The 27,366-nt window shown below is 50.3% G+C and overlaps 2 protein-coding genes across 2 annotated transcripts in view; one reads left to right on the plus strand and one right to left on the minus strand.

Annotated features, from left to right (window-relative positions):
- RPL3 (ribosomal protein L3) overlaps positions 1-27,366 on the plus strand; it is a 263,879-nt gene that overhangs the window by 170,784 nt on the left and 65,729 nt on the right. The window lies entirely within an intron of this gene.
- MGAT3 (beta-1,4-mannosyl-glycoprotein 4-beta-N-acetylglucosaminyltransferase) lies at positions 1,912-25,424 on the minus strand. Its single transcript, XM_050324169.1, has 2 exons — positions 25,226-25,424; positions 1,912-8,481 (listed from the first exon to the last, which is right to left on the minus strand). Exon 2 carries the CDS (start codon positions 8,478-8,480, stop codon positions 6,972-6,974), a length of 1,509 nt encoding a protein of 502 aa, XP_050180126.1. The 5' UTR covers position 8,481; positions 25,226-25,424; the 3' UTR covers positions 1,912-6,971.

A 27,366-nucleotide genomic window follows, 5' to 3' on the forward strand; every position in this document is an offset into this window, starting at 1 on the left:
TGTTTGGAAACAGCGTGTCAATTCCCTTGCCAGCTAACCTGCTGAAGGCATCGATTCAGAATCAGCTGGTGCCAGACCCTCCAGGAGCCAGGGATGGAGAGTCCGCCACAGCCTCGGTCCCCATCACGCAGTGTCACACGATCCCCATGATGAGCACCACAAATCTCTGAACAACAAGCAAGAGCTTCAGGGAAACAACCTTTTTCCAAGGCAGGTCACGCCAGAGCTCCTCCATGATCCATCGCCCCATCTGACATCTGTTGGGGCACCAAAATTCTGCAAAACACACAGGATATACTTAGCGTTGGATGGTTTGCGTGCTCCTGGTTCAGTCTGGCACTTAAGGTTCCGTATCTGTATCTTGGATGCATCTAATCCTCTTTTGGTATGTTGAAGGACCCTCTGAGAATGGTATATAGGGCTTGTGGTGGAGCCATGTGCTCCCTGCACTTGGCTGACCGTCAGCACTGCTCCTGCAAATGAGGGTCTCCACAGCAGGCTGCTTGCCCAAGAGTCAACCCCTCCCTCAAAGACTGACTTCAAGCTCCTGCAGCAGAAGCTTGTGCTTTCTGGGGAAAAAGTCCTGGGTTCAGTCAATGCCTTCTTTTAAAACCTTGCAAGAAATTAAAGAAATGCCATTTAGGTTACTTCTTAAAATAATATAAATGTCAGTGAAAATTTTGTGTTGGAGGCAATAAAAATAACGTGGGAGAGCCTTTGACCTAGTCAAGTCTCATTTCTTAAACTGCCTCACTAAACTGATATTGGTCTAAGCTTATATACTTATGCTTTCCCTCTTGAAAAACTGAAATTTCAGGCACACTGGTCATTATCTATTTTTAGATTATCCCCTGTTCAGGCACAAAAATACAGTGATTGCTGCAACTGCTAAAAATTCTTAATAGAAAATTTTGTTAATTTTGGGTGGCATGTTTATTTTGGGCCCTTTCAGCAATGCTCAACACAAGCCTCTAGTTTGATAAGACATCCTTCCACAAGAGGAGAACTGAAAACAGTAGGCTGAAATGGAAGGCAGAACGAAGAGGGGAATGCACTGGAGCTGATGTTTATGAGGAAACTAACCTATGATGTTTACAGTCACTGTCTTAGAACCTGAAGTCTAAGACACTTAAAAAGGTAAGAAATGAAATAGCAGTAGATGGAACATGAGCTTACAAAAGGTCCTTGCCAAAGGCACTGTAGAAGCCAGATGTTTAGAAGGATTCAGAGCAGGACTAGGCTTTGATACCAAGTAATGGGAACAGCCAAAACTACGTTAGACAGGTTTAAAAATAAACTAAAACAAGGAGGTCATGTGCCAGAGAGGCATTTCTGCAATGGGGAGGTTTAATTTGGGGCTTCAGGATTTCCAGTGCTTTACTTGGAAAAATGGATGCATGCAAGGGAGCTAAGATGGTGTCAAAATTCCATTTCATGAGCAGGTGACATTGGTTCCCCCATCCACTAGCTCTTCTGAGAGCCACTTAGCAGCCATTCTTCCCCACTCTTGTGCCTTTACATGTTTACACTCACTTAACACGCAAAAGATTAGGTCTGAAGTGGTCCACAAAATCAGCAATCAGTCCCCAGACCAGCTGGGCTCCCCCTCAATCTCCCTTCTTGGGAACAGTGTCCTGACAAGACTGGGAAGCTCCCTCACTCCATTTTCCAGCAGCCCCTCCACGAGGCAATCAGAAATAAAAGGTGTCACACACATCCTTTCATACTTTGTAAATTTTTTTATTTTTATTATTATCTCCTCCTTTTAAGCATCCCTTTAAGGGTGAAATGAAATCCAACCATTTACAGAGAAAATGATTTCAGAATGTACATTTGATTTATCCTTACAAAAAGTTCATTATTACTTGCTGTTTATAAATTACAGAGTGGAAAGGAGATTTGCAGATGCTCTTATTTTTTCTTTTCTTTTTTTTTTTTCTTTTTTTTTTTTTTTTTGGCAAGTCCACGCATTCTTTTTCCAAAGCAGGGTGTTCTGGAGCCACTGCAGGGGCAACACCACCAGTAGGTCCAGGTGGACCCCAGGCTCAGAAGTGCTGCTGGACCACCTCCAGGATGATACTGCATCATCGTCCTCACAGGAAGGAAAAACCAGTGGTTCAAATTCTTAGTCTGAGAGTATTTCAGATCCCTTCTTAATCCAATATATGTAGTCCCCAAAGCTTTAAAATGACAGTGTATTGCATTAGAAACAGCTCTTCTTTCTTGGTGCTGGATCTGAGCTTCTCCTGTCACTCCCTTACCCTCCAGCTCCCCTTCTCTTTCCATAACATGAGTGAGTTTGTCCAATGTCTCAGAAATCAGAAAGGAGGGGCTTGGGGAGGGTAGGGAGAACACAATAACGGAGGGATACAGGATCCATTCTCCCACTCACTTCCCTCCTTTCTCACCAAGATTAGAGACCAGTGAAGCCAGAATGAGTCACCCCTTCCCTCTTCACCACCAGTGTTCACTAATCGAACCAGGAGTGACCCTGGACACGTGTCTTCACAGTGCAGAGGCATAGCAGCCATGGAGATTGCTGGCAGGAGCTGGGAGACAGGGAGAGAGCCTTGGGGATATTGAAGAGGGGAAGAGACACTACCAGCCCATAAGGACACACCAAGGTGGGTGAAGGGGAATGAATACCCTCCCTCCATCACAACTCGTGTTACCTGGAGGCCACAAAGTTTCCTTGTTCACCTGTCACAGAGACACAAAGAACAGGCTGGCCTGAGCAGCACAACAGTAAACACCTCAGCAGGACACAGGGATCAGAGAAAGCAACAGCAAGAGTGGGCTTGAGCGTGTCATCCTTCATACCAACCACACAGGCACAAAGTCACCCTTTCTTCTCTGTCTGTCACTTGGGCATGGCATTACACACAAAGGGGCAAAGATGTCTAACCTGCCCTACTCCCTCTGCTTTAGCAAGCTCAGCTGCTGCAGGTGCACCAAAGCCCACGTCCTTCCCTTCACTCAGGGCACAGGAGGAAGATGGGTTCTCCAGACTAAAGCCATGCATGGGTACACAATCCCTTTTTCAGGTGGGAAGCAGTAAGAAAGACAACAGAAGACAGGCAGACAGAAAGAATGCAAAGCCACCCACTACTTCACCTACTACCTGGCCTTCCTTTGCGCCAGTCTGAAGGTAGAAACATTTTGGGAAAGAAAAAGCACAAGGCTGAAGAGGGCTGCAGGGAAAGGCTGGCGATGCATTCCCTCCTTCCACCAGAGAGTTTGCTCCCAGAGAGACAGCAGGCTTCACTGCTCATGGCTGCAACAACCCACAGACGTCAGGCTCTGGTAATTTTACCCCAGCTCCAGCCCAGAGGTAGGACAGGGTTATTGGTCCTTCTCAAACCTCACTACCTGGTTCAGACAAGATGAAGGAGTCTCAATACTCACCTCAGAGTTCAGCACTGGGAAATGAGGATCTAATAGAAAAAAACCTGCCTCTTGCTTTGCCTTTCTCCCACCTCACACATCCACATGCTTTTGGGTTCCCTCTTGTGGTGGTTGTCTGGGGGGTGGCTGTGCCCTCCATGCACTGGTTGCAGAGGTCCCAGCACAGCAGTACAGGCAAGGCTGAACAGAGGGCAAGCCACTACCTTGGAAAATTACTGAGCAAAAGTCAGCTTGCTGGTGTCTGTTCCTCCAGGGACAAGAAGGAAGATTTTTAATGACAAGCATTCTAGCTCCCTAAGGATAATAAACACAGGGCTAGCCAGACAAATTAGACAGAAACATTGACTAGTTTGGCCTTAAATCAAAAAAATGTTTAAACAATTCTTGAGAAAGAGAAACAAAAAAGAATGCATTTCATCTGTAAAGCCCCTTCCTTCCACCACAACAGAAGTCTGGTTTAAATTTAATTTCCTAAGAGTAAGGAAGTAAGTCCAGAAGGCAGGCAGGGCCAGAGTCCTACAGAAGAACCTCAGCATTGCTATTCCAGTAGGACCTTCTCCTCCAGCCCAAGGGGGCAGAAGGGAGAGACAAATCAGAGGAATAAGAGGAGAATGACAGAGCAAATAATGAAGACAACGGGCTGTACTTCAGGAGTAGGAGTTGCAGATACTGCAGCTGTAGACTTATCTGAAACTCCCAAGAGATAAGGGCCATAACAGTGAAAACATGACTTGCAGTGCACCAAAAGTCCCCAAGGATGGCCATGCATGAGAAGGGCTGGTTTTAGAAGAGAAGCTGCTCCCACTGTGGAAGATAATGAGGCGCAGTCCCAGCATACAGGCACTTCAGCCCCTGTTTCACAGGGTTCCAGAGATGCCAAAGCACCCATGCAAAGACTGGCTTGTCTTTCTCTTCTATCTCCAGCAGAGCCTGGCACTGGCCTTGTGCTACCATCACTGAGACAAGGCAAAGCCAAAGGTCCAAGAGCAGATCTTAGGCTCCCTCCTGTGAGTAAAAATGAGAAATTACTTCTTCCTGCTATACTTTTCAGCTGCTAAATCCCACAAGCTAACACACCTGCTCTCCTCCTACTGTCCATGGGGAATGCACATTCCTCTTATGCTACAGCCTCAGTGGTACAGCTTTCATCTTGCTCAACACAGGCTCCTTCTTTCTCAGCTGGGTCCCCATTTCTCTATAATCTTTCTGTACTCAAGACCTCCACACAGTCACTTGGCACCAGGACTGTGACAAGAGTCCCTCCTGCTGCATCTACAAGTCTGGACTTAGAAAAGCCACAACTTCACTTTGGGGGAAGAGCATTCTGCCTAGCAAAGCTTCTTTCTCCACCCAGTTCCCAAATGGGCTTTCTGCCTGAGGGGAAGACACAACAAAAGTGAGAATAGTGATTTAAAAAGACAAAAAACCCCCAATAACAAGAAAAGAGGTTCCTTCAGTTCTTCTAAGCAGGCATTATGGGACACCAGATGCAGTAGGAGCTAAGATGAACTGCATCTCAATTTGATCAGAAAAAGACGTTCATCTTCATTCTGTTCCAGTCTCAGCCTTATTAGGCAACCAAATTACTTCTGTTGACATTTTCCCCTTCTCTGGAGAGGGATTAGGAGAGAAAAAGAGAGTCGTAGATAGGAATGAAGCACAAGGGTGGCACACGCTGGACAACACAAGAACACAGAGCCCTGGTGGAGTTAATGACAAAGGAAACACCCCTGCTTTAGAACAGCTGGCCAGAAGGGTCACACTTATTTATGCCAACATTTTCTTCTTCCTCCTCCTCCATATGATCTCTGCTTGGAACACGAGTCAGTCTTTCCACTGCAAGGCTAAGAGAGCAAGTTCATCATGTTTTTCACCCTCTACCCACTATGACCCAGGGTCCGGGCACCCTGTCAAGCCATCTGCTAAGGAAGGGTGGAAACATGAATCTTCCTCTTCAATGAACCGAATCAATCCAATACAACAACAGGTCAGATCCTCACTACCCATCCCAGGCAAACTGAGCAGACACCAGCCCAAAGAGCTGCAACTAGTGTCCTCCTAGATTCTCTCCCCTCTGCATGGTCTTGCCTGCATGGCCCAGGCTGCAGATGTGGGCTGCACATACTCTCTGGTCTGCATGGTGGTCCAAAAACAGTCTCTTGGCCCCAGGAGAATCTGCCCATGGCCTGTTTCTTCATGAGCTCACTCACACCCTGCAAGCAGACAGATGGATCCTGTGCCTTGACCAGCTTCATTTCCTGACAACAGACATTGGTGACTCAGAACTTTGCCCTTCATCTTCTCCCTTGTACTACCCCAAGGTAAGTAGGAATAGCCAGCATGTGTAAGCAGCAACTCTGCAGCAGGCACAGCCTGTGGGGTTGCAGAAGCAGCCAGAGAGGCATGCAACAGTCCCACACGATATAGCACTGCTATGCAAAGCCAATGCTATCCGTGGTCCTCTTGTATGACTTCCTCAAGAAGTCATCCATGCCAAGACTGAGATTGCAGCTTCTGGATCCCACCATTTCCCAAAAGCAAACGCAGCCAAACCCAGCTATGCCCCCTTCCCCCCCGACACTGGTAACGAACGCCCACGTGCACATCAAATCCATGCATGTTAGCACTCATGCACATAGGAAACCATGCACTTGCAAACACACACTCCCACCATCTGGTTGAGTGCCCTGCAGCTTATCCCAGCCCCAGAAGAAGCACATACTGCAGGGGAAAACACTTCAGCTTCTGTGGGACAAGCCAGTGCAGTGTCATGGGGGCAGGGTGGAAAATGAGTAAGGAAAAGAAAAAAAAAAAACAAACAAACCAACAAAAACTGGCTTTCTCCTCTACTTCCCATCTGCCTGCTCCAGGATTGGTGGAGCATTGGGACAACATACAGGCCAGGACAGATGCATTAAACCTGTGGAGGGGGCTGCATTTTGGGGAGGACACCTTAGAAGCAAAGGATTTCCCTTCCCCAAAATACAGAGGTATACAACAAAACAAAAAAGCATACTGAGATGCTTCTGCACATTCACTCATCCAAACAATGCTAGTGACACACATCAGACATGGCCACTCGCATCAGTTTGTGTCTGCTGACTCACACGCTCACTGAATAGCCCAGGCTTGCATCTGTGCTTGCTCCAATCCACAAAGGATGAGGGTGGATGGGAACAGCTGCCCACTCTCCCCATGGTACCCTCCCAGCCTCTCCCGGAGGAAAATCTGCCAGCTGGCTGCTGAGATTCTCTCCAGGTGGCAGGAGAGGTTCAGAAGATGCAGTAAGTCTTTAAGATACTATCAGAGCAGGTCCCCAACATCTCTCCTCCTCCTGCCCAAGCCTCCCTTCGTGTGACTGAGGAATTCAGGTTCCCAGGCATCACCCTGGGATGAAGGGAAAAAGAAGAGGGAGGGAGGGAGGCAGGGCAGAGACCCCAGAGAAATGGCACACCCTGCCCACAAACAAAAGAAACAAAAGAAAGAAAAGGAACAGACGAAAACACCTGACTCTTTCCCTTTGTAGTGAAGTTCTGCTTTCCCACATGAGCCTGAGCCTCGTGGCCTCACCGAGCACCCTCCGCTTTTTGGTAGGGGTTCTCCAACAGGTAGCGGAACCGCTGGTAGTTCTTGAGCAGGTACTTGGGAGCGTACATCTGCTCCTTGGGGTCAGCAGGGGGATACTCCTGCGTAGTACCATCAAACCAGCCACCAGTCCGGATCAACTCCCGGATATAATTGAGGTCTCGTTTATCCTCATAGTCACCCCAGCGGGGGAAGTCCCCATTCTGGGCTGACACCAGTTTGAAGTAGATACCCTCGGGGGTGAAACACCAGGAGCAGTGCCAGCCAGCAAAGTGGAGGGGGCTGCCGAGCGACCACTGCACCAGGATGTGTCCCGTGCTGTTCTCATACTGCCGAAAACCAGGCATGGTGTAGTACTCACGGCGTCGCAAACGTATCCCGTCAGTAGCATAGACAGCCTGGAGCATCCCCATGGTGCAGCCGGAGACCACCTCCAAGGTGCCCGGCTGCTTCCAGAAGAAGCCGTAGAGTGACTTGCGCATGTGGAAGGCGAAGGGCTCTGTCCAGCCATCGTAGAGCTTGAGGAAGAGCACGCCATCACGGGCCGGGATCTCATCAGCATCATCAATGATGAAGACGTCGTCCGGGCGCAGGTTGTGGAGGCGAGAGACGCCATCCCGGGTGAGAAAGGTACGTAGGTAGTCGTCAGCAATCCAGCCGTCCTGGCGGCCGCCGGGGGGAAAGTGGTCCAGAAAGACATAGAGCACCTTGTGGCGGATGTAGTCAAAGGAGCCGTTGAGGAGCATCTCGCGGAACTTGAGGGGCCGCGGCTCTCCATAGGCTGTGAAGTTTGACTCGCACACCACGAAAGCATCCACCACGTCCCCCAGCTCGTGGAAGCGGACGTCCAGCAGGTCAAACTCGTGGTTGACGTTGATAGCGTTGATGACCCGCCGGGGGATCTCCCGTGGCACGAGGCGGTCCTTGGTGGGCAGGTTGGAGTACTGGACCACAGTGGGGACGCCGCAGCTGGGGCCGTGCCAGCCCGGCAAGCACACGCACTCCACCCACTTGCGCCGCTTGGCCGCGCTGGCGCTCAGTGGCTTGCGAACCGGCCGCCCCGAGGCCGCGCCCTCCGCTCGCTCCTCCGGCCGACCTCCCACGGGTGGCTTCTCCAACACCTTGGTGCCCGGTTTAAAGCAAACACCACCAGCTTTGGTACGGACAAAGTATTCTGTTGTGTCTTCTGGCAGCACGAACTTGACTTTGTGCAGCTCTTCGCTGGCTCTGCTGGGAGACAGGGGCTGGAGCAAGGGGGAGTGAGAGTACAAGGGTGTGCGGAGGAACTCTGCACCCCCCGGCTCAGGGCTGACCTGAGGTGTGACGGGGGCATTGTTCCAGAAGAAGCTGGAGACGAGGTTGGGACTAAGTGAAGCCAGCTCCCTGGGGAAGGTGACATAGGAAAGGGCCTTGAGGAAGTGCAAGAAGGAGATGAGGCAGAGACCAGCCATGCAGAGAGTCAGAAAGAGCTTATGGCGTCTCATCTTCATCCTGTGGAAGAGCCATGAAAAGGAAAGTCACATTCAATAGTTACTGAAGTGCAAAAAGTTTACCATCGTTAGAAAAACAGGTTGGGGATGGCAGAAAGCTGGTCCAAACTCAGCATGCATCTTCAGATACTTGAATCCAGGAACTTGAATCCCCCCCACCCCCTGCCCTCTTCAGTGGGCCTTTTGCCTCAGCTGGATTACACTAAACTGAACCTCTGCTAGATCAGTCACAATCTCATAAATCCACTAAGACAAGAAAGGCACTGGCAACGGGGTAGAAAGACGGGAAATCCAGAATAACAGGAATTCACGATCCAGTGAACTCACCACACTTGACAGATTTGTCCCCTATTCAAAGATGGAAACAAAACGAACGTAGACCTCCTCAGACTGTGCATCACCAGAGGGTTGGGGGGAAATGGAGAGAGAGGAGGAAGGGTGAGGGGGGGCCATGTTTGAAACACAACCGGTATAAGAGAGGCAGTTCTAAAGGACCGAGACCATTAAGTCAGACTGCCAGAGGCAGCCTACGCTCCCCAGATCTTCTCAGTGTTTGCTCAACACGCCCTAAAAAAAAAACACGCTAGTTCCTAGGAAATGGTACTCAAGTTCACATGGGGAACTGGGAAACAAAAAATAAGTTTAAGATCCTGTCACATTAACTCTTCTACCATCCTTCTCAAGTCCACTGTACCTCCAAATGCCGCTCTTTGCTTTTCATTTTCTGTGGACCATATGCTGAGGGGTTTTTTGCATCTGGATTCAAGGTGACTAAAACAAACCCTTCACTGTCTTTGCTGGTAATACTATGCCATCATGATGGATCCGTGTCAGGCCAGGAAGAAGCCAGCAGTGCAGAGTCCTTCCCTCCAAACACCATAAAATATTGCCTTCAACCTTCCTTACACCACCTCCCCATCTCCAGCCCAGGCAAGAAACGCAGAGCTGCTGTCAGACAGAGAAGTGATTGAAGACTATAATCCAGAAAAAGGACAAAAATAATTTAAAAAAAAAAAAAAAAAAAAAAAAGGCACTAACCTCACACAATGTACCACCAAGGAAAAGGAGAAAAGAAGCTCACCATCTGCTGTTTAAGGAAAGGAAAGCTGGGGCAAAGCTAGGCATGGGAACAAGACCATCCAAGAGCCCTTCACAATCCACAGGCTGTCCTTTGCTCCCTGGTGCACGAAACCCTCCATGCAGTGACAGGCAGAAATCCCCGTGCACTCAACATGTACCACTTTGCTCCCTCCACAGCATGCTCCTCCCTATGGTGGCTCTTTGCCCCAGCACAGTCTCCCTTTCCGGGGCCAAAGTTCCTGAGAGGCACTACACCTGTAAAGCTTGGTACACATGGCACACAATGATGCCAGCAATGCCTTCACAGGAGGTAGTCCCTGCTTCTGGGGGCCACAGGGGAGCTGCCCCACATCCCCAGCCCCACAGAGTTGTCTTGCTCCCCTGCCCAAGGGCTCCTCAAGGCTGGCACATGGGCAGGTTGTGGGAGCAGAAGGAAGAAGCACCTACCCCGCTCCCACCGCTTCAGAGGGTATTAAATAAGACACAAAGCATGTTTACTGATTAACCTGAGGGGAATTTAATACTATCGTAAAAAGCATTTAGACAAACAGCAACCACCCAAATAAAGACATATCTGGCCCTCCACAGATGGCTCTAACAGAGACTTTGGTAGAGGGGTTGTCCACAGTTGTACCTCACAGCTCAGCAACAAGCATTTCTGGACACTTTGCAGTCATGTTTTTAGTGAGAGCCACCATCCACTGACATTGTCCCAGCGCTCGGGTGGCAGGGCAAGGAGTGCCACATCGAGCTCTGACAGAAGGACTGCAAACCTGAAGCTGGTGGTAAAGTTACAGCATGGTCATGGGAGGGGAAAAAATGAAAAGAAAAATAAACAAGAAAAAATGAGCTTAATTCTATTGTTTCATGTTTAGTACCGGGTTTGATAGACACAGCACAGGTCAGTGGCAGGGCAGGGTGATGGCTCAGTGCACCCCTGGGAGACCATCTTGTCAGACAGGTGGGTAGGGAGGAAATGGTGGCTCTCCTCAGGGGGCTGCACCAGGGCAGGACCCCACCTCTGGCACCCACCCACCACAGCTCCACAGCCTGACCTCACACACCTGGTCATGGCCCGGCTGGTGGGAGCTCAGCCATATGGTGACCCAGCCATGAAGGGGCTGGATATTCTCCAGTTAAAAGCCATAAAGAATCACCTTGGGGCTTGCTGTCAAACTTCATGGGAGAAAAATAAGGGGCTGCAGAAAACCCAAGAGCATCTCATCATATCCAGGATTGGTTTGGTTTTTTTTCCCCTAAGTCTCTTAATGTCTTGCAGAAGCAGCAAGATCACTTGCAAGGTAGAGGAGTATTCAGTGCCTTTTCCTTGCATGTCACCAGTTTTTGCTCTGTGTGTTGAAGTGTGGGGAAGAGAAGGGCACTAGAAGCTGAAAACACTAAATTAGCCGTGACTGGCTGTCAGGAGAAAGTGTCCACCACTGGTAAATGAGTACAGCTTTCTCCAGTCAGGTGTCCTGTGCCTTCTCCAAGGCATTACATCCAGACATCAGGTTGCTCTCTCAGACGCTGAAACCTAGGCGAGATAAATGGCTGACCTGCTCCAATATGGTAATCCCAACAGCTGCCAGGTAACGCTGGTTTCGCTCCAGTTCCTACAGGACACACAAATGCAGGGCAGCCAGCTTCCTCTGGGCCAGCCCAAGACTGAGGGCAGGTGCTGAAGGAATTGCACAAGGCACATCATTTTCTCAGATGGCTGTAATGCTCTGCATGCCACAATAAACTCCCAGACAAAAAGCCGTAACTCTTGACATCCAACAAACTGCTCCACTTTCTGAGATGTAGTGCACCGTGTCAACATAGCAGGACGCACGGTTTTAGGAAGCAAAGCATGTTTTCCTCACTTGACATTTGCATACATCAGTATCTGTCAGGCTCAGCACACGGCTCTGCAGCTCTTCATCCAGCAGCACAAGGAGCCCTGGGCACAGCTGTGCTCCCTCCCCCGGTATTGCCGCCTGTGCCTGCGAGAGCCAGGCTGGTGTGCACAGCCCCTGCAGCTCTGCCAAAGCAAGCTGACCCTGCAGTACCCTCTGCTGTTCCACTGCTGACACGTCCCAGGACGTAATTTCCACTGCTTTGTTAGGGAGTGGGAGCATGAATGTATTTCCTAAAAGGGGGGAAGCAAAGAAGCAAGGTGTGTCCTCTTCAAAATCTCTTCCCTGGGAACCACCTTCATTCTCACATGCCAGGGATTCCTCTGCCAGGGAGTGGAGAACACTCACGAACCCTTAAGTGAGTCAAGACACTAAATACCATCAGTCATGTATCCCTTCCCATATCCTCTGATCAGCCATGCAATGAAAGATGTGTCTGAGCAGTAGCTAGTTGGAGACAAAGGCCAGCAGAGAAGCTGTTATAACCTCCCCCCCCTACACACACCAAAACATTTATATGTGGTGGAAATGAGAAAGGAGGTACGAGTCAAGAGAGACATCTCAGTTTGTCATAAAAGAGCCCAGCTGCTCTAACACAAAGCAGCCATTAGTTACCAGGAACACAGAAAAACAGCAAGAAGAGACATTTCCCTTCAGACAGTTTTGAGTGAGGAGGGGTAAAAAAGTCAACTTGATCTCCAGGAGAGTGATCAAGTTGCTGTCAGGTTAAGAACAGTAGTATAAGAAAAGCTTTAATGTTCACATAGAAGAAAAAAGCCAGGAGTATGGACAGTCAGCTCTATTAAGACAAAGCTCTTTAGGAAACACCAACTGCTTCAGCAACACTCACTCCTTGCAAGACAAGCTGAAAGCTTCTTTTTGTAAGGGATCCCTTTGATATTTCTGTGCTTAAAGTTCTGTGTCTACCATGCAGGCGATGGGCTTTCACAGAAGGAGGAAAGCTAGAGGTGGTATGCACATGAGTTATCCCCAGGCACCTGTTAGCATTTTACTTTGCCATTATATCAAGCGATCAGTTGATTTATACCACCCTGAAATCATACACTTATTTTTCAGGAAGCCAGAGAGAAAGATATGCACCGGTAAGTACTGGCAGTTCACCAGTCCTAATGCTCTCTTCTGGAGAACACTGGCAAGAGGCCACTAACAAGCCGCTGGATGCATGCTATCCCACACTCCATCCCACTAGGGCATGGAACACAAGACTCCTTAGACTTCTCCCATGGTTACAGGAGAAGAGCTCCTGTGGAGAACAAGTCAGAGCAGAAGCTTCTGTTTTTCCCCCAATACCAAAATGCTCATCTCCTCAGCCTAAAGTTATCCCATAACACCCATGCAGTAACATATTTGCCCATCATTCAGACACTTCAAAACAAAGCAACAATTCAAATTAGAATTGCTTTCACGTGGCAGATTGAAACCCAGTATGACTTCCTTCCTCCACTCCACATCGAGGGCTCAACTCACTCTCTGCTCCAGCCAGAGACAAATGGGACAGGCTCCACATTTCTAAAGCACTAGATCTACCTGCCATCCCCAGGGAACATAAATCACAACAGGCATCAGAGCCACAGTACCTCTAAACACACTTAAAATATCAAGTTGCTTTTGTTCTGCAAATACTCACCGAAGGAGAAACTATAAAACTTGTATTTGTCTATAACCAAAACAAGCTCAGGGACAGCAGGACTGTGCTTTGCCTAATGGTAGGAAGAGAAGATTATCATACAATGCTGGACAGCAGAAAAAGTGCAGAGGAGCAGGATGTACCAGAAGGTAGCTAGGGCTCAGCATTTCTCCCTCGTGAAGGATGCCATGAAGTTTTCAGGGACAGCAAGCTATGAGGACGTCAGCAAGACGTTCTGGCAGAGTCACAGCACAAGGTGGTTTGAATGTAAGCAGGTCCATATCGGCTTCCCTTCACGTTTCAAGGACGGGATACAACATTCTCCCGCGACCTTCATCCAGAGCTGCTGCCCACAGCACTAATGCAAAACAGCGATACCTCACACTCTGTGTTTCCTTTGCAGCTCTGAGGCAACAGACCACAAGGTGCCACTGACTTGCTGGCAGCCCAAACAGCTGGAGCAAGCCATCCAACACAGCCTGACCTTACTTGGATATCAGCTAAGGGAGAGTGAGGCTCTGTCCCAAGCACCTTCCCTCCTTTTTCACAGGGAGGTGAGCAGAGATATAAGGTGACCACTCAACAGGGTGCCATCATAATTCCCAGAGCTGCCATCCACACACCATTAGCAGGTCTCATGAAACCAGAAAGAAAACTAGATTGAAGATGGGGAAAAAAAAAAAAAAAAAAAAAGACAGCTAAAGGGTGCATCTACATAAGACTAAGGTGAGGCTGGCCAGGGAAGGGTGATAACACAGCACAAACGAAGGCATTGCCTTCCCTTCCCAGGGAAGGCGGACACATTATATACAAGTCAACCACAAGCCTCCAGATTGTGTGCAAGACCTTGCTAGACCTCAACAGACCAGAAGCACCTAGGGTCAAAAAAACAAACAATTCAGATGTCTCTTCTACATGTTCTTCTAGGAAACTCAACTGCTCCACACCACTTGCTACCATCTGCTGCATACAGAAACTAAGATGGATGCAACACAAAGCCTCCAGCCTGTGGCTGCTCACTTCTTCAACTCTAGAAGCACAGAACCTTTGGACTCCACACTTTCCATGGGCTTTCATTGTTTCAACTGTTCTCTCAAGTGTCTTGTCCTGATATTTAGTGGACTAAGCCTTGGTTATTTTAGATGCCACATCTCCAGTCACAGCAAGACAGCTGCACACTGTGGGACAAAGCAGCTCTTAACCCTCCCCACAGAATACACAGGACCTGGAGATAATGTGGTCTTTATTTGCCAGGACTTTGGCTCAAGACTGATCTTCCAGAAGTCAGCAGAAGAGACCAGCATCTGAATATCTTCAGAGTCCATTATAAAACCCTCCACTCAGATTGTTCTTACTGTAGCCACCATAATACTAATAGCAGTATAATTATATAACTCTCCAACCCCCAGTCTAAAAGAAGATCTTTTCAGAGAAGACTAGAAAACACTAGTGAAATCCAGTAATGGCCTACAAGACACCAATTTAATTTTACCCAAGAAGTACTTGGACATCACAAGGGTGCAGTACTGCATACTAAGGAAAACTAAGCTGGATTTCCAACTCCACTGGAATCTATCAAATATTCTTCTCAATATCCTTCAGTTATACTGGGCTCCCTTGTAGCTAATCCCCTCTCTCCAACTAAATCCAGTCTCACCATAGGAATTTTCATGGCTTCAGAGATGCCTCTGCACACTCTAATCCTTCATATACTCTCAGAAGCCAGTTTTCATTTCTTAGCACCACTAGTCTAAGTGCTCTTTCTGCTAAAGGAGAAGCAGCACCTCTCTCCTTCACTTGGTGCTTGATATCCTGGAAGGACTCTTCCTCAACCCTGCTTATTGCCTCCTCAAAACATCTGGTTCCACAGAGTCTGCTGTGATGGCCCTGGAGATTGCATCACCACTTGGCTCCATGGTTGGGTCTCTCAGGACATCAGAGGGTGAGCTGAGGCTTTGCTCATTGCACTCAGCAGTGCACACACGCACCAAGGATGTGAGGCCCTTCTCCCGGCCAAACACGGTATTGCTGCTGCTCCCTGCTTACAGAGCACAGCGGTCACAGCAGTGCAAAACCCAATTGGCTAGATTTTTCTGCTTATTAATTGTGGTATCTTACAGGGAAGGAATACTCCATCATGAAGAAAATGAAAGAAAAAAGGGACAGAACCACACACAAAAGCAACTTATGTCCTCAGACAGGCCATGGGGTAACCAAAGAAGTACGTGAGACCTCCCAGCTAGTCTTGGTGCCTTGCAGAGATGGACAGGACAAAACCACGTAGTCCCAGAATAAAAGAAAATCATGCTTTCAGAGACCGCAAGTGAGGCATGTGGCAACACAGGATGTTTTTTCAGAGGCTCTCTCCCCTCACTCACCACCTTCACAGCTCACCCATCCCTCAGTTGTCAGTTGTATGAATCCAAGTCGTCAATCATATGGAAGTCTGCTTTTACAGACAAATCAGCAGCAGATCTAACTGGGTTAAAAATAAACTTCAAGAAAACGCCTAGGCATGGGAACAAGCAGTTGACCAGCATAAACTTTCTAAATTATTTCACCAGTTCACTTCTCATAAAAACCGTGGTGTCATGTAGATACATCCTCAGACAGTCAAAATTACAGAACTTTAGACGCTGTTCATCTAACCAGATCTCCAGCAAGGCCCCCATTCAAACACCATGAGCTCACTAACTCCTCGCAGCAGCATCAGGGAAGGAGCACATCTCAAGGAGGGAACTGGAGAAGAGCCAGCAGCAGGTAACTGCTTTCAATGCAGATCCTGGCAGGCACTCCATGCATGCCAAGCAAGTGGAGTACAAGTCACAAATCCCAAGAACAGCTCCAAGATGAACAGTCCAGATTGCCCTCAGAGCTGAGGGTTCATGGATGAAGAGCATGTGGCAGACACGCCAGGGAGTGTCAGATCAACCCCATGCAAAAGAAAGCAGGAGGGTCCCTGGGGACTGTGTAACAGCCCAAGCAACAGGGCTTGGGTTGAACAGACCAGCAGAAGGTGAGGTGGGTGCCCTGTGGGCCCAGAGCAAGGCAACTGAAGGAGGAAGGAGACAAGAAGCCCTTGATGCCAAGGTGATGGGTAAAGTGCACAGACCCACACAGGCAGGCAGAAACTACGTTGCCTCCAGCTATTTTTGAAGCGGGTGGCAGTTGTTTGTGCACTCCCGGATAAAAGCTCTCCAAGACAGATCAAAACCCCAGAAGACAATAAATAAAGAGAGGCCATGGAATAGTAGCAAGACCTTACTGGCCACAGAGAAGAGCTGGCCCTCCATCCCCACCCTCTTTCCTCCCCCATCCATCACCAACTACTTGGGGTTTGGCAGTGTGCTCACTTTCCCACAGTAGCCGATCTATTACTGTTTGGAAGAGCATTCTCAGCCTCTTCCTTCCCCTCCTCCCCTCCTTTCAGGCCACAGGGGTCCCACTTGGCAGCCCTCGGATCCCCCTCTTCTCTGAATGTCTGGTGACCAGCCAATCCCATGCAAAGAGCATTAACCCCTCTTCACCAGGAGCAGCCGGAGAAACCTGACGCCATGCTGAGAGGTTTCTCTAGGGTGTCTCTCCCTCCTTCTCCTTTTCCCCAACCCCCCTCCTCATTCTCTTGCCTTTTTTGCCCCCTTTCATTTCTAAAAAACTAACTCCAGCCCAGGGAGTGTCCCATCTTCCCGAGAATGTTACACAAGCCCATGGGAATTTTTCTTGGACCATGAACAGACCCTTATTTATTTGTCTCTTCTGCCTTTGTTCTTCATTTCCTCTTTCAAGACTTAGGCAAGACCTCGACACAGTGCTGCCTGGATCCCCTGCTGACACTTCACTTTGTTATTATTTTGGTAAAGAAAGTGTTGATAGGCAGAGAGCTCTTCAATGCCTGGCCCCAAGGCAGGAGTAAGTCAGCCCAGACTCCCACCTCTGGGGTGGACAAAGGGCATAAAGCTCAGGGGCTCTGCTGAGCACCTCAGGCTCTGGCTTGCAGAGGTAACCCCCTGCTTATGCTATCCTTCCGACTGCAGCATCACAGCCCCTCGGATTAAATCTGCACAAACAATTCTGCAGTAACAGCTCTGTGCCGGTAACAGGCATATGGCACTACGGAAAGGGGCAGTTTCCCAGAATGAAATCAAAAGCCTCCTAATGCACTTAACTCAGGGTCACATAAATCTCTCTTCTGCCTCCCACAGACGACTGGATCTTGTTTACAGGCAGTGCAGCAGGCCTGGGTCTCAACAATATGTTTACTACTTCTGCACAAACATTCCCTTTCACTAAGCAAAGCAGTGCCCTGATCTCCAGATTAAATCAAGCAGAAAGAACTGGGAGCAGGTCTACAGGGAAAGAGGGAGAAAGCTAGTCTTGATCATTGAAATCAAATGGCATCTGGGACACTACACAGATTCGGGGACCATTTGTCTTCACATTCTTCCCTTAGATTGCCTTATTTCTTGAGAAGGATTTTGCATTTAGCCAGTTGCCAATGTCCCTGACAAGAGGTAAAACATTCAATGAAAGAATGGGCTTTGTTTCATGCTGAAGAATCTGAGAACCAGGACAGGGCAGCTTGTCCAGGGAACATCTCGTGTTTGGCTGGCCAGCTCTTCCCCAAATGCAGAAGCCACAAACACACTGTGCAGTTAAAAACAGGGAAGCTGTACATTTCTGTTCAACTGTACAGCAGACAGAGCAGTTTACTGCCACAATCACTTGATTACAGGCCAAGTTTCTTTCCTTCTCCACCCTCAGCCATTTTCCTCCCCTTTCAGGTCTTTAGTAACACAAACATTTATATTGAACTGTGTTTCTGAGAAGTCAGCTGCCACAGACAGGTCAAAAAGGAAGGAGAGGAGAAAAACAAAAATAATGTGTAAGCACACCATGAAAATCAGTAACGAACAAGAAAGATGTCCGGTGCAGGTAGGGGAGCCGTGGTCATGTTGAAATCGACAGGACAAGCAGGGCAGGAGTGGGACAGCCCATCTGCATGGTACAGCAACCTGCCAGGGTGAGGCAGAGGGACAAAGAGCATTAAGCTCATACATAGCTGGGGTGGGTGCTCAGCCTACCCAGCTCATCTTCATGATGCTCTGCTGCTGCAAGAGCCTTAACAAACTGCCCCAGTCTCCCTCTGTCCTCAGTTGGTTTCTCTTCAGGGTTTAATCACTGAGAAGTGATGGGAACTGCAGCTGCACAGTTTGCTGCTCAACCACCTGATCTATCAAATGCTCAGGTCCTGATGATCTCCTGTAAAGTTCAACGGACCATGGCAAACCAAATCTAAAAAAACACTTTGGAAAGACAAGATAGGCCTTCAAAAGAAAAAAAAAAATGCTTTCAAGCATCTGAATATTTCAGAGAACAGTCCCGAAGATCCCTGCCCCAGATCCACAGCACAGTACAGTAATTGAGTCAGGGACTAAATCCAAGCACAAGATTCATTGTCTCCAGCTCGACACGGTCTCTTTGCTGCAAAGATGAGGCTCTGAACTCAGGAACCTCTCGCACAGTCCCAAGCCATGGAGATGCTCAGCAGTAACACACACCTGAGTGATGCAGAAACCAGAATGGCATTTTCAGGGCAGTTCAGCTGCGCAGAGGCATGTGTGAAAGAAACATGGCAGAAAGGAAACCCACAGCACTTCCTCATCACTAAGTGATAGACTCTGGATGCCTGACAAACTCCCCTTCCCTCCCCCCCAGGCACTCACGGGAAGCGAGAAGACTCTGTTCCAGAGCACAACTGCACTATAAATAATTCAAGAGACTGCTAAATTATGCAAAAGCAATCCCATCGTCCCCCTGGCCAAGCTGAATGCAGGTGTGGTCAGCCCTTTCCTCCAAAAGTTGCTGCTAGATGGGGATTCTGAGGCCACAGAGGCTCTGTGCCAATATCCGAGAGCACAACGGCCACTTGCTCACAGGCAGACCTGCACCGAACAACAGCACGACAGAAGGTATTTGGGGACACAGGGCTGACGGGGAAACGGCAATTCCTTTAATCCACCTCCTCTCCAGAGGCCTCACACGGCCCCAGAAGGAAACACAGAAAATGACATCCCTTTCAAGGAAGGCTCCTCGGTCAGTCTTGCCTCCATCCATTGGGTTAGCTGGCCAGCACTGGCAGAGCAAGGTGGGGAGGATAGGACTGGTGGGGCAGGTGAGAAGGGGAAAAGGGAATCAAGACCACTCTGGAGGCAGTAAAGAAGGAACTGTTTTGCCAGCACAATGTATGGCGAAGGCTGAGCTGAAAGCAGAGATAATCAAGGCTGTTTTTCTGCCCCACTCCTCTGCTTTCTGGAGATATTGCCTCCCTGAATATCAGGGCTACTGAGGTTTGCCTTGGAAATGGGGTCATTAAGCAACAGTGGGCAGCTCACGCTGATCACTCCAGGGCACCGCTCTCCTCGCTTACCCTGCCCTTTGCTCTGCCTCAGAGCCAGCCCTTACACTACAAGCTCCATAAAAACACGACTTCCTCACACAGCAAGCACAATCCACTCTCAGCCCCTACACAGGCTTTCTTCCAAAACCCTACCTTTCCTGGCTGCTGCAGCCTCCGTGATCTGTCCATGCCCAACATGCTCATTCTGCACAGGCCTCCATCCTCTTCTTTTTCCCTGCTGTCCAGTTAGAGGCATTTGGGCCAGAGAAAACAGGAACTGAAAGCACTACTGTAGCCCTCTTTTCAGCCTCAGCACAACCAGCTTAAAAATCTCAGGGCTCTAGCTTACCTTCCTCTTCTTTCTTAAAGGGCTCAGCATCTAGGAGAGAGACTCCCTTTCACGTCTCTTTGCCATGCTGTCTCTCTCGCTTTCCTCTCAGTTCCAGTATCTGTATGCCGAAACAGGGGATCCTAACACAGATAAAGTCAGCCCAGCAGATACCTGTGCTTAGATCACGGGTTTCACAGTTGCGAAGCCGCTATGCAGCAGGTCTGATCTGCATTAGTGTTTCGGGTGTGCTTGAAATCTGCTTGCTGCAGCTTTGCTATCGTGCAAGACACATGCAGCAACAACCTAAGATAAAAATTATCCCAAAGCTTAGAGAGATCATGGACTTTGATTCTGCTCACTAGCCCTAGCCTAACCTGTATGGATTTACACACAGAGGGGAAAACGACACTCCGAGGGAAAGGCAGCAGGTAACTGGGATTATAGATTAGGCAGCAGATCAAGGAGGAGGTGATATCTATGGTGAAAAGGGCTGCAGGATCCAAGCAGTGACTAGAAAGTTAATCGATAACCCCTAGCTCAGCACACACACCTGGCTGTTCTCCAGGGTTCCCAAGACAGGCAACAGCAAAGCAAGTTGGGGAAGCATTGCACTCCAGTTGCTGCTCTCCTGACGAGCCCTTGCATTTACCACTGGGCATGGCACAGCCTCGCTCCATGCCTCAGTTTCCCTGTATGGAAAATAGGAGACACTTTTCTACTCCAAGACCTTGCCTAATTAAAAGCAGCTTACTGGGTTTCCTCGAGGTTCTTGGAGAAAAACCCTGTCATAAAACATGAGATGCGGATGATTCTCCAAAAGAGGAAATGCCCCCGTTGCCTTTCTTCCTCTGGTCAGCCACATCCACCTCTCCTCACCTCTCCTGCTGCTTACAGCTTGTGCATTATGGGCTGAGAAAGACTGCTGGCAGAGCTCTGTTTGGTCATATCCCACAGCCATGGCCAATCTTTCAAAAAAGCCTGTTTAGGCACAGACCTGAGCACTCCCCTAGCTGGGGAAACAGAGAACCTTAACTGAGCTCATCAAGCTGCCTATTCAGCCATGGGGGGTTATCTCTGTATGAGAGACCAAGGCCCCCACAAACGGGGGAGCATCTCCCACAAACGTGAGCGAGCAGCTCACATAACTTTTGCTCTCCTACTGCAGGGAATAAACACTTTCTAAACCCCAGCTCTAGAACAAGCTCTTGCTGTTTGTAAGACAGCCAGTTCCCTTCATGCTGCTTCTTCCCTCCGCCTGCCTGATGAAAGCTTGAAGTGCAGTGCTGCACTCTCTTTCACCTATCACCTCTACCAGACAAGTTTCTGAGTACAAAAGTACACCCACCCTGCTACAGGTGTTCAAAGGTTTGAAGAGCAGGAAGTACCTGTTGTGATTCAGGAGGAGCTTGGGGGGAAGTAAAGGGTCTGCACTGCAAGGAACATGAAGAAGTCAGAAAAAGAAGGTAAAGAAATCATGTTTCTGCCTTTCCAAGAGCTTCAGAGTTCATTTCACACAGATGCAGGCACGGAATGCTCTTCTGCATCCTAATCTCTCTTCACGTCCCCCAGGAGAAGGGGGAACTCACTAGCAGTGTGACTGCAACTCTGCCTTGACCCCTGGGACAAGCAGCTGGTCCTGGCATCTCACACAGCACTGCTACAGTAGCACAGCCCTGACCTGCACAGCCCAGTCCTTGCAACCCACTCATCTGACTATCAAAGCCCCCCAAACCTGACCCAGAGCTGCCCACAATTCTGGGCTTGGTCCATCTATGCAGCTCTGTCACAGTTCCTCAAGGCCAGCCTGCATCACTGACCCGACAGCACAGTCCACACGTGCACTGCAGATATATCACCACCTTTCCAAGAACATCCAGGATGGGGAACAGCAAGCATTCCTCAGACACCCCTCCACGTCCCCTTGCATCGCACTGTTCCATGCACGACAATCCACCTTCCCCAAATTTCAGATTCCACTTTAATACTTCATTGTAGTGTCCTGATGACATGATGGCATTTTGTGCCAAGTGCAGTGCAGCCTGACCTTTTGTGCAGAACTGATGGGTGACAGTGACAATTGGGAAAAACAGGCGGGGACAACCACCCACACTCTTCTGCTTCTATACTCAGGGCTGATAACACGAACCAGCCCCTTGAGACACCTTTCACTGACCTAAAGACATGAAGACATCTCTTGTGCCAGTCAGTACACCCTCCGCCTTCCTCTCTGCCAGAGTTACTGTCAGCTGTACCAGTGTTTGTTAGCACCACCTCCTCCAGCTACATCCCACTGATTGGGTCACAGATTCCAACAATGTACAAAGGGCTCATTTTAGAGCAACTAACCCCACCTAAAACCTAATCAGCCTTTAGGAATGAATGTTGGACCAGCTTGCCCTATCATTCAATTACAAAATTCCCCCATTTCAGTCCTCCACTTTTATGATCTGATGCAGGGGCTGGGGTGTGTGGGGGTGTCAATTTACGACAGCAGGTGCACCTTAAAGATGCTATTCTCAAGCTCAGGCACACCAAGCTGAAAACTCAGCTATAAACCCTGCCATGAGACAGTTTCTCTCTCGTTGCTGACAGGTCAAAATAAGGGAGGGACAGCAAAGAGCAACTTGTCTGTTCTAAGGTGCCCTTCACATACTGAGTATGCACGACATCTACATGCACTGTCCTGAACAACTGCCATGCCCACAATTGCTTACGTGCTCCACACTTTCTGCGGCATAAACTCTACAAGAGTGCAGGTGTTCCATGGTAAATGCACCCGGCAGGACCTCTGTGCATTGCTATATGCACCCAGCAAACAGCCACCCACGTTTGTCACACGACCATCCCTTAAAATCATGCCATAAGCGTGTTACACCAAGCTGGCAGGCCACAGTGTCACACTGCACTTAACCAGTTGCGCGTGGGAGGAGGAGGAGAAAGGTAAACATAAGGCACATACACGAGCACACAAACCCCATAGGTATGCTCCTCAGGCAAGTAAACAGAGTGTACCTGTGCCTGCCATGCACCCAGCAAAAGTTAAACAGGCTCTGTGATCACATCACAGTCCCAGCAACCCTCCAGACCAGCTATCCCCATCTCATGTTAGGCACAAGTACTCCAGGTATGTTTACAGTTGTGAGCATCCACCGAAGCCAACATCCATGCAAATACCCACACTATTTTCCACACCTCTTCTTGACCTCCTTGCTAAGACAACCCCTGTGTGCCACACAGGCAACTCTCTTTTCGCAACCTTACCAGCACTTGCAGGGAGGGAGGGAGGGAGGGAGGGAGGTGGGTGGCAGCTCAGCCCCCGAACCCAGTTTGGAAACAGTCCCTCACTTTCTGGGCCCGTGTGATGGAGATGAGCCTCAGCAGCACATACAGCCAAAGGTATGCTAACCAAAAGACAGCAGCTGGGACATCAAATTAGAAACTGAGCAAGAAAACACAGTTGCAGCTAGCCAGAATCCTTCCCCTCTCCTAAGGATATAATTGCCATATCCAGGGCATTAATAAACAAGCTACACAGGTATAGCAGAGTCCTCACAGGGAGAGAATGTTATACCTTGCAGTGGATTTTTTACCACTACTGCAAAGTTACCTGAGGGCACAGAGAAGCTATAAATCTTCGAGGGACTTTTATGACATGCAGTAGAAGAGTCACAGCTTCACTTCTTTTCCACAGTATGCAACGCTTTCATTCAATGCTTGTTTTATAATGGTGCAGGGAGGCTAGAGGTTCCCCAGGAATAGCTCAAAGGACTGCTCTTCTCCCACTCCAGCTTGGAAGACACATTCCTAGCACTACCACCGAGGCTGAATCGCAAGCACAGGTGCTACAGCTCTGTTTAGGGGGCCTCTGGAAACTGGAAGTTAGCTGCAAGGTAGGGACACCCATAGTTCTCCCTCCCCTCTGAGATGGCTCTATGCTCTCTGAGGGTCCTGCTTGATTTCAGCTCTTCCCTTGAGCAGCTGACAGCAACCAGGCTGCAGCAACAGGGACTTGCAAGTGCTCCCAAAATCACAGGCTCCAGCTGGACTCAACACCACTTCTGCAGATGGGATCCACAGAGAGCAAGAGACACTGTCTGGGGAAGGGACCTGAAAAGTTCCTGCTGATTTGTACCTTGCTACGGTGAGGGATACATGAGCAGCAGCAGGCAGGAATTTGAAATTGTTTGCACAGGGACTGGGGGTTCCTAGTGACTCAAGTCATATTTGTTAGCAGTGGTGCCACCAAGTGTTTCCATGGGCTTGAACTTCCCACTCAAGGGGAGGGATTTGGAGTTAACTGGAGGGCCATTCTATGGGAGGGGAGGTACTCAGCATCCACACTGTGTGCTGGAGACAAGGCAGGCTAGCTCCTGACCCAAGCTCTGCCCTAGGGTGGAAGGGAGAGGTGCAAGACCACAGCTTCAGTTCTGGGAAACAGGCATGGTTCCCGCACGATCCAGGCATGGCTCACAGAAACGCAGTCTGTGGAAATCCCCACAGGAAAACCACGGGCTGAGGCACTCCATCCCGCACCACACTCCCTCCCTTGCTGAGCTCTCTGAGGAAGTCTAGAGCTGCAGCAGATGCCGTGCTCCCCATCAACCTTGTCACACTCACCCAGGGGGCACAAAACTCTCACAAGGACTGAGCTATGCCAGCTTGTGTCACTCCAGCAGGACATACAGCTCTTTCCAGCCCGCAGACAACCCGAGAGCCCCGCACCAGCGTGGAGAACTTGGGTGCCCGCGTCCCTTTGCAGCCAGTCCCTAACAGGGGGAAGGACTGTAGCCATCTGACATGGAGAGAGAGCAGGGCAGAGGGGACGTATGGTGATGATGATACACATAAATTCGTATGGATGTTTTCCCTCCCACGCACGCACTCCTGTTACTCCTTCTCGCTTGCTGCAGGCTTGGCACGCATCCCCAGCCCGTGCCCTCCTCGCAAGTCGAGCCCGGGCAGCAGATGGGCCTTCGCTGCAGTGCCCCGGCCGGAGGGAGGGTGCCTCCACCCTCGGCGAGCCCTCCGCGGCGGGCAGGGGGCTGGCAGCATCACCTCCCTCCTCCCCACAGCCGATGCTCCCTAGCAGGGGATGCCGGGATTATGGGGGGGCGTGGGGAGGGGGAAGAGAATAAAAACCCAGCACTAATATAAATAAATAAGGAGCGGGAAGGTGGGGGCTCAGCCGGGAAGCCTCTCCGGCAGCGCTCGCAAGGATGACGCCGCACCCCGGGCCGAGGCACAACTTGCAGGTGGCGGCAGCAGCGGCGAGGGGACGGACCGATGGGGGTCCCGCCGCCGCTGCCCTCAGCGCCCGCCGCCGCGGGGGGGGGTGCGCGCTGTCCCCGCCGCCGCCCCCGCTCCGCCGCCCCCGCTCGCTCACTCACTCACCCCCGGCCGGCGCAGTGTCGGTGCCCGCCGGGCCCCCGGCGGGGCGAGGCTGCCGCTCGCCCCCGGCCCACCCGCCGCCCCCCGGCATGGCTCGGCGCCGGCCGCGGCGAGGCGAGAGGCGAGCCCGGAGCCCGCAGCCCCCGCCGCCTTCCTCCGCCTTCTCCTTCTCCGCCGCGGAGCGGCCCGGCACCTCCTCCCGGCCGCGGGAAAGGATGCGCTGCGCTGCAGAGCCGCGGCGAGCAAAGCCCCGCCGGCAGCAGCGGGCAGGGCTGCAGCAGCCCCTTTGTGCCGCCCTCCCCGCCTGTCTCCTCCCCGGCGCGCCCGCCCGCCCCCGGGCCGCCGCCGCGGGCCGCCCGCCCCCGGGGCACGGCCCTGCCGCCCCCCGCCTCCCGCACAAAGGAGTTCCTTGGATGGCGGGGGGGATTTGGGCGTACGCGGCAAGGCCGAGGATGGTTTATTGAGCGGGCTGCGGTAGCGAGTGCCGGGCCAGTCGGTGCACCCCAAGGATGCTGCGGGGCCGAGGCAGAGCCGCCGTGCCGCCCGCAGCCCCACGGCAGAGCCGCCACGGCCGCATCCCTGTCCGCGTCCCGGTGGGCGAGCGAGGGCAGGAGCACTCGTTGTTTGGCGGGAGGGAGGCAAGGCAAGGTGGAGATGGGTGAGCTGCCTTGCCCAGCGACATCAGGAAGTTTTGCTGTGGTGCCAGAAATAGAACCTGCGTCTGCTGACTCCCGATCGTGCGCCCCAACCGCAAAAGCTGCCTTTTCTTAATTCAACTTTTCCCTGCCTTCTTCCACACTGGGCCCATGTTTGGAAAAGAAAACAAAGCCAAGCCAAACCAAAACATCACCACCACCACCCCTTCGCCACACCCCCTCCCACCCCCCACGCCCCCCGGCTGAACGGCACCGCTACAAACAAGCTGGAACACAAGCGTGGGATCTCACCCCTTGCGGCCAAGAGCGAGCGAAAGGTCAAAAGGAAGCAGAAACAGGGTACACCCTTCCTCGACATTTGATGGGAATTTAGAGAAACAGCACATTAAAAACAAAGCATTGGTGCCAACGCCTTTCCAACCTGCCATTTATCAGATGGGCGAGCTGGGCGGTTTGCTGGTGAGAAGGTGAGAAGCGGCTCTGCCGCTGCCTGTTCTCTTGAGCAGCACTTGCGGCAACCCAATGGGAATGCACAAGACTCTGCCCTACGGACTGATCTTCTGCCTGGCCAGCACCAGAGAGGGTTTCCTTGGAAAAAGGCTGTTCTAATTTGTAGTTTTAAGGCCAAGATGGAGATCGCACAGTCAGGGCTCGGGCAAAGAGATAGCGTAATTGAAGGGGAATTTTCCCCTCTGCAAACTCAGCTAGAAGGATGAGTGAAGACAGCCAGAGGTCAGCTGGATTCAGAAGTGCCTCAAGAGTATTGTAGAAATACTGAGGGAAAGGAATGAGGACGGAGGAGGAAGACAACTATACAGCGAGGGTAGTTCTCACAGTATGAGGGAGGTTGTTTTGTGGCAGACACAATACCACACCAGCTCAAGTCCTTGATGATGCTGAAAGGCTCCATCTCAATGACAACAATAGCATATTGGTGGGAACACGCTGGTAAGACAACAACATTCCCATCTCTATGGGTCCAGGATGAAGTTGCTCACCAAGACTATGCTCTTGAAGACAGTCGTGGGTCCCCAGGAGAAAACTGGGCTTGAAGGGAACCCTCAGCTCGTACATCCCCATGGAGAATTTGGCAGCTGTGATTCAACTTGCATTGAATCCATGACTGCTTTGTTTGTTTGTTGTTTGTTGTTTTTTGAGAGGGCTGGGAGGTGGTGGCATTAGCCTTGCATATCTGGGTGATTTCAGCTCTGAGAGTATAAATCCTATTAGGGATGGGCAGCAATCACCAATTCATTTCCCCAAGCCAGGCAAACACCCATCACAGAAGGGATGGTTTGTACTAACAGGAAGAAACCGTTGCTATTTCGGACCTCCTTTACTTATAAAACATTATCCCTTTGCTTCAAATACTATCCTTGGGGTGATTTGGAGACAGCCAACACTTTTCCATGTTAATGTGATAAAACTAAAGGCTTACGGGCTCGCCTAGCATGTGCAAATGTTCAAGAACATCAGACCACAAGTCTA

Source organism: Myiozetetes cayanensis, unplaced genomic scaffold (genome assembly GCF_022539395.1).
Source record: "Myiozetetes cayanensis isolate MyiCay16 unplaced genomic scaffold, myiCay2020 scf3, whole genome shotgun sequence".
Classification (NCBI taxonomy): Eukaryota; Metazoa; Chordata; class Aves; order Passeriformes; family Tyrannidae; genus Myiozetetes; species Myiozetetes cayanensis.

Coding starts and splice junctions, on each gene's coding strand:
- MGAT3 (XM_050324169.1), bottom strand. CDS start 8,480: ATGAAGATGAGACGCCATAAGCTCTTTCTGACTCTCTGCATGGCTGGT.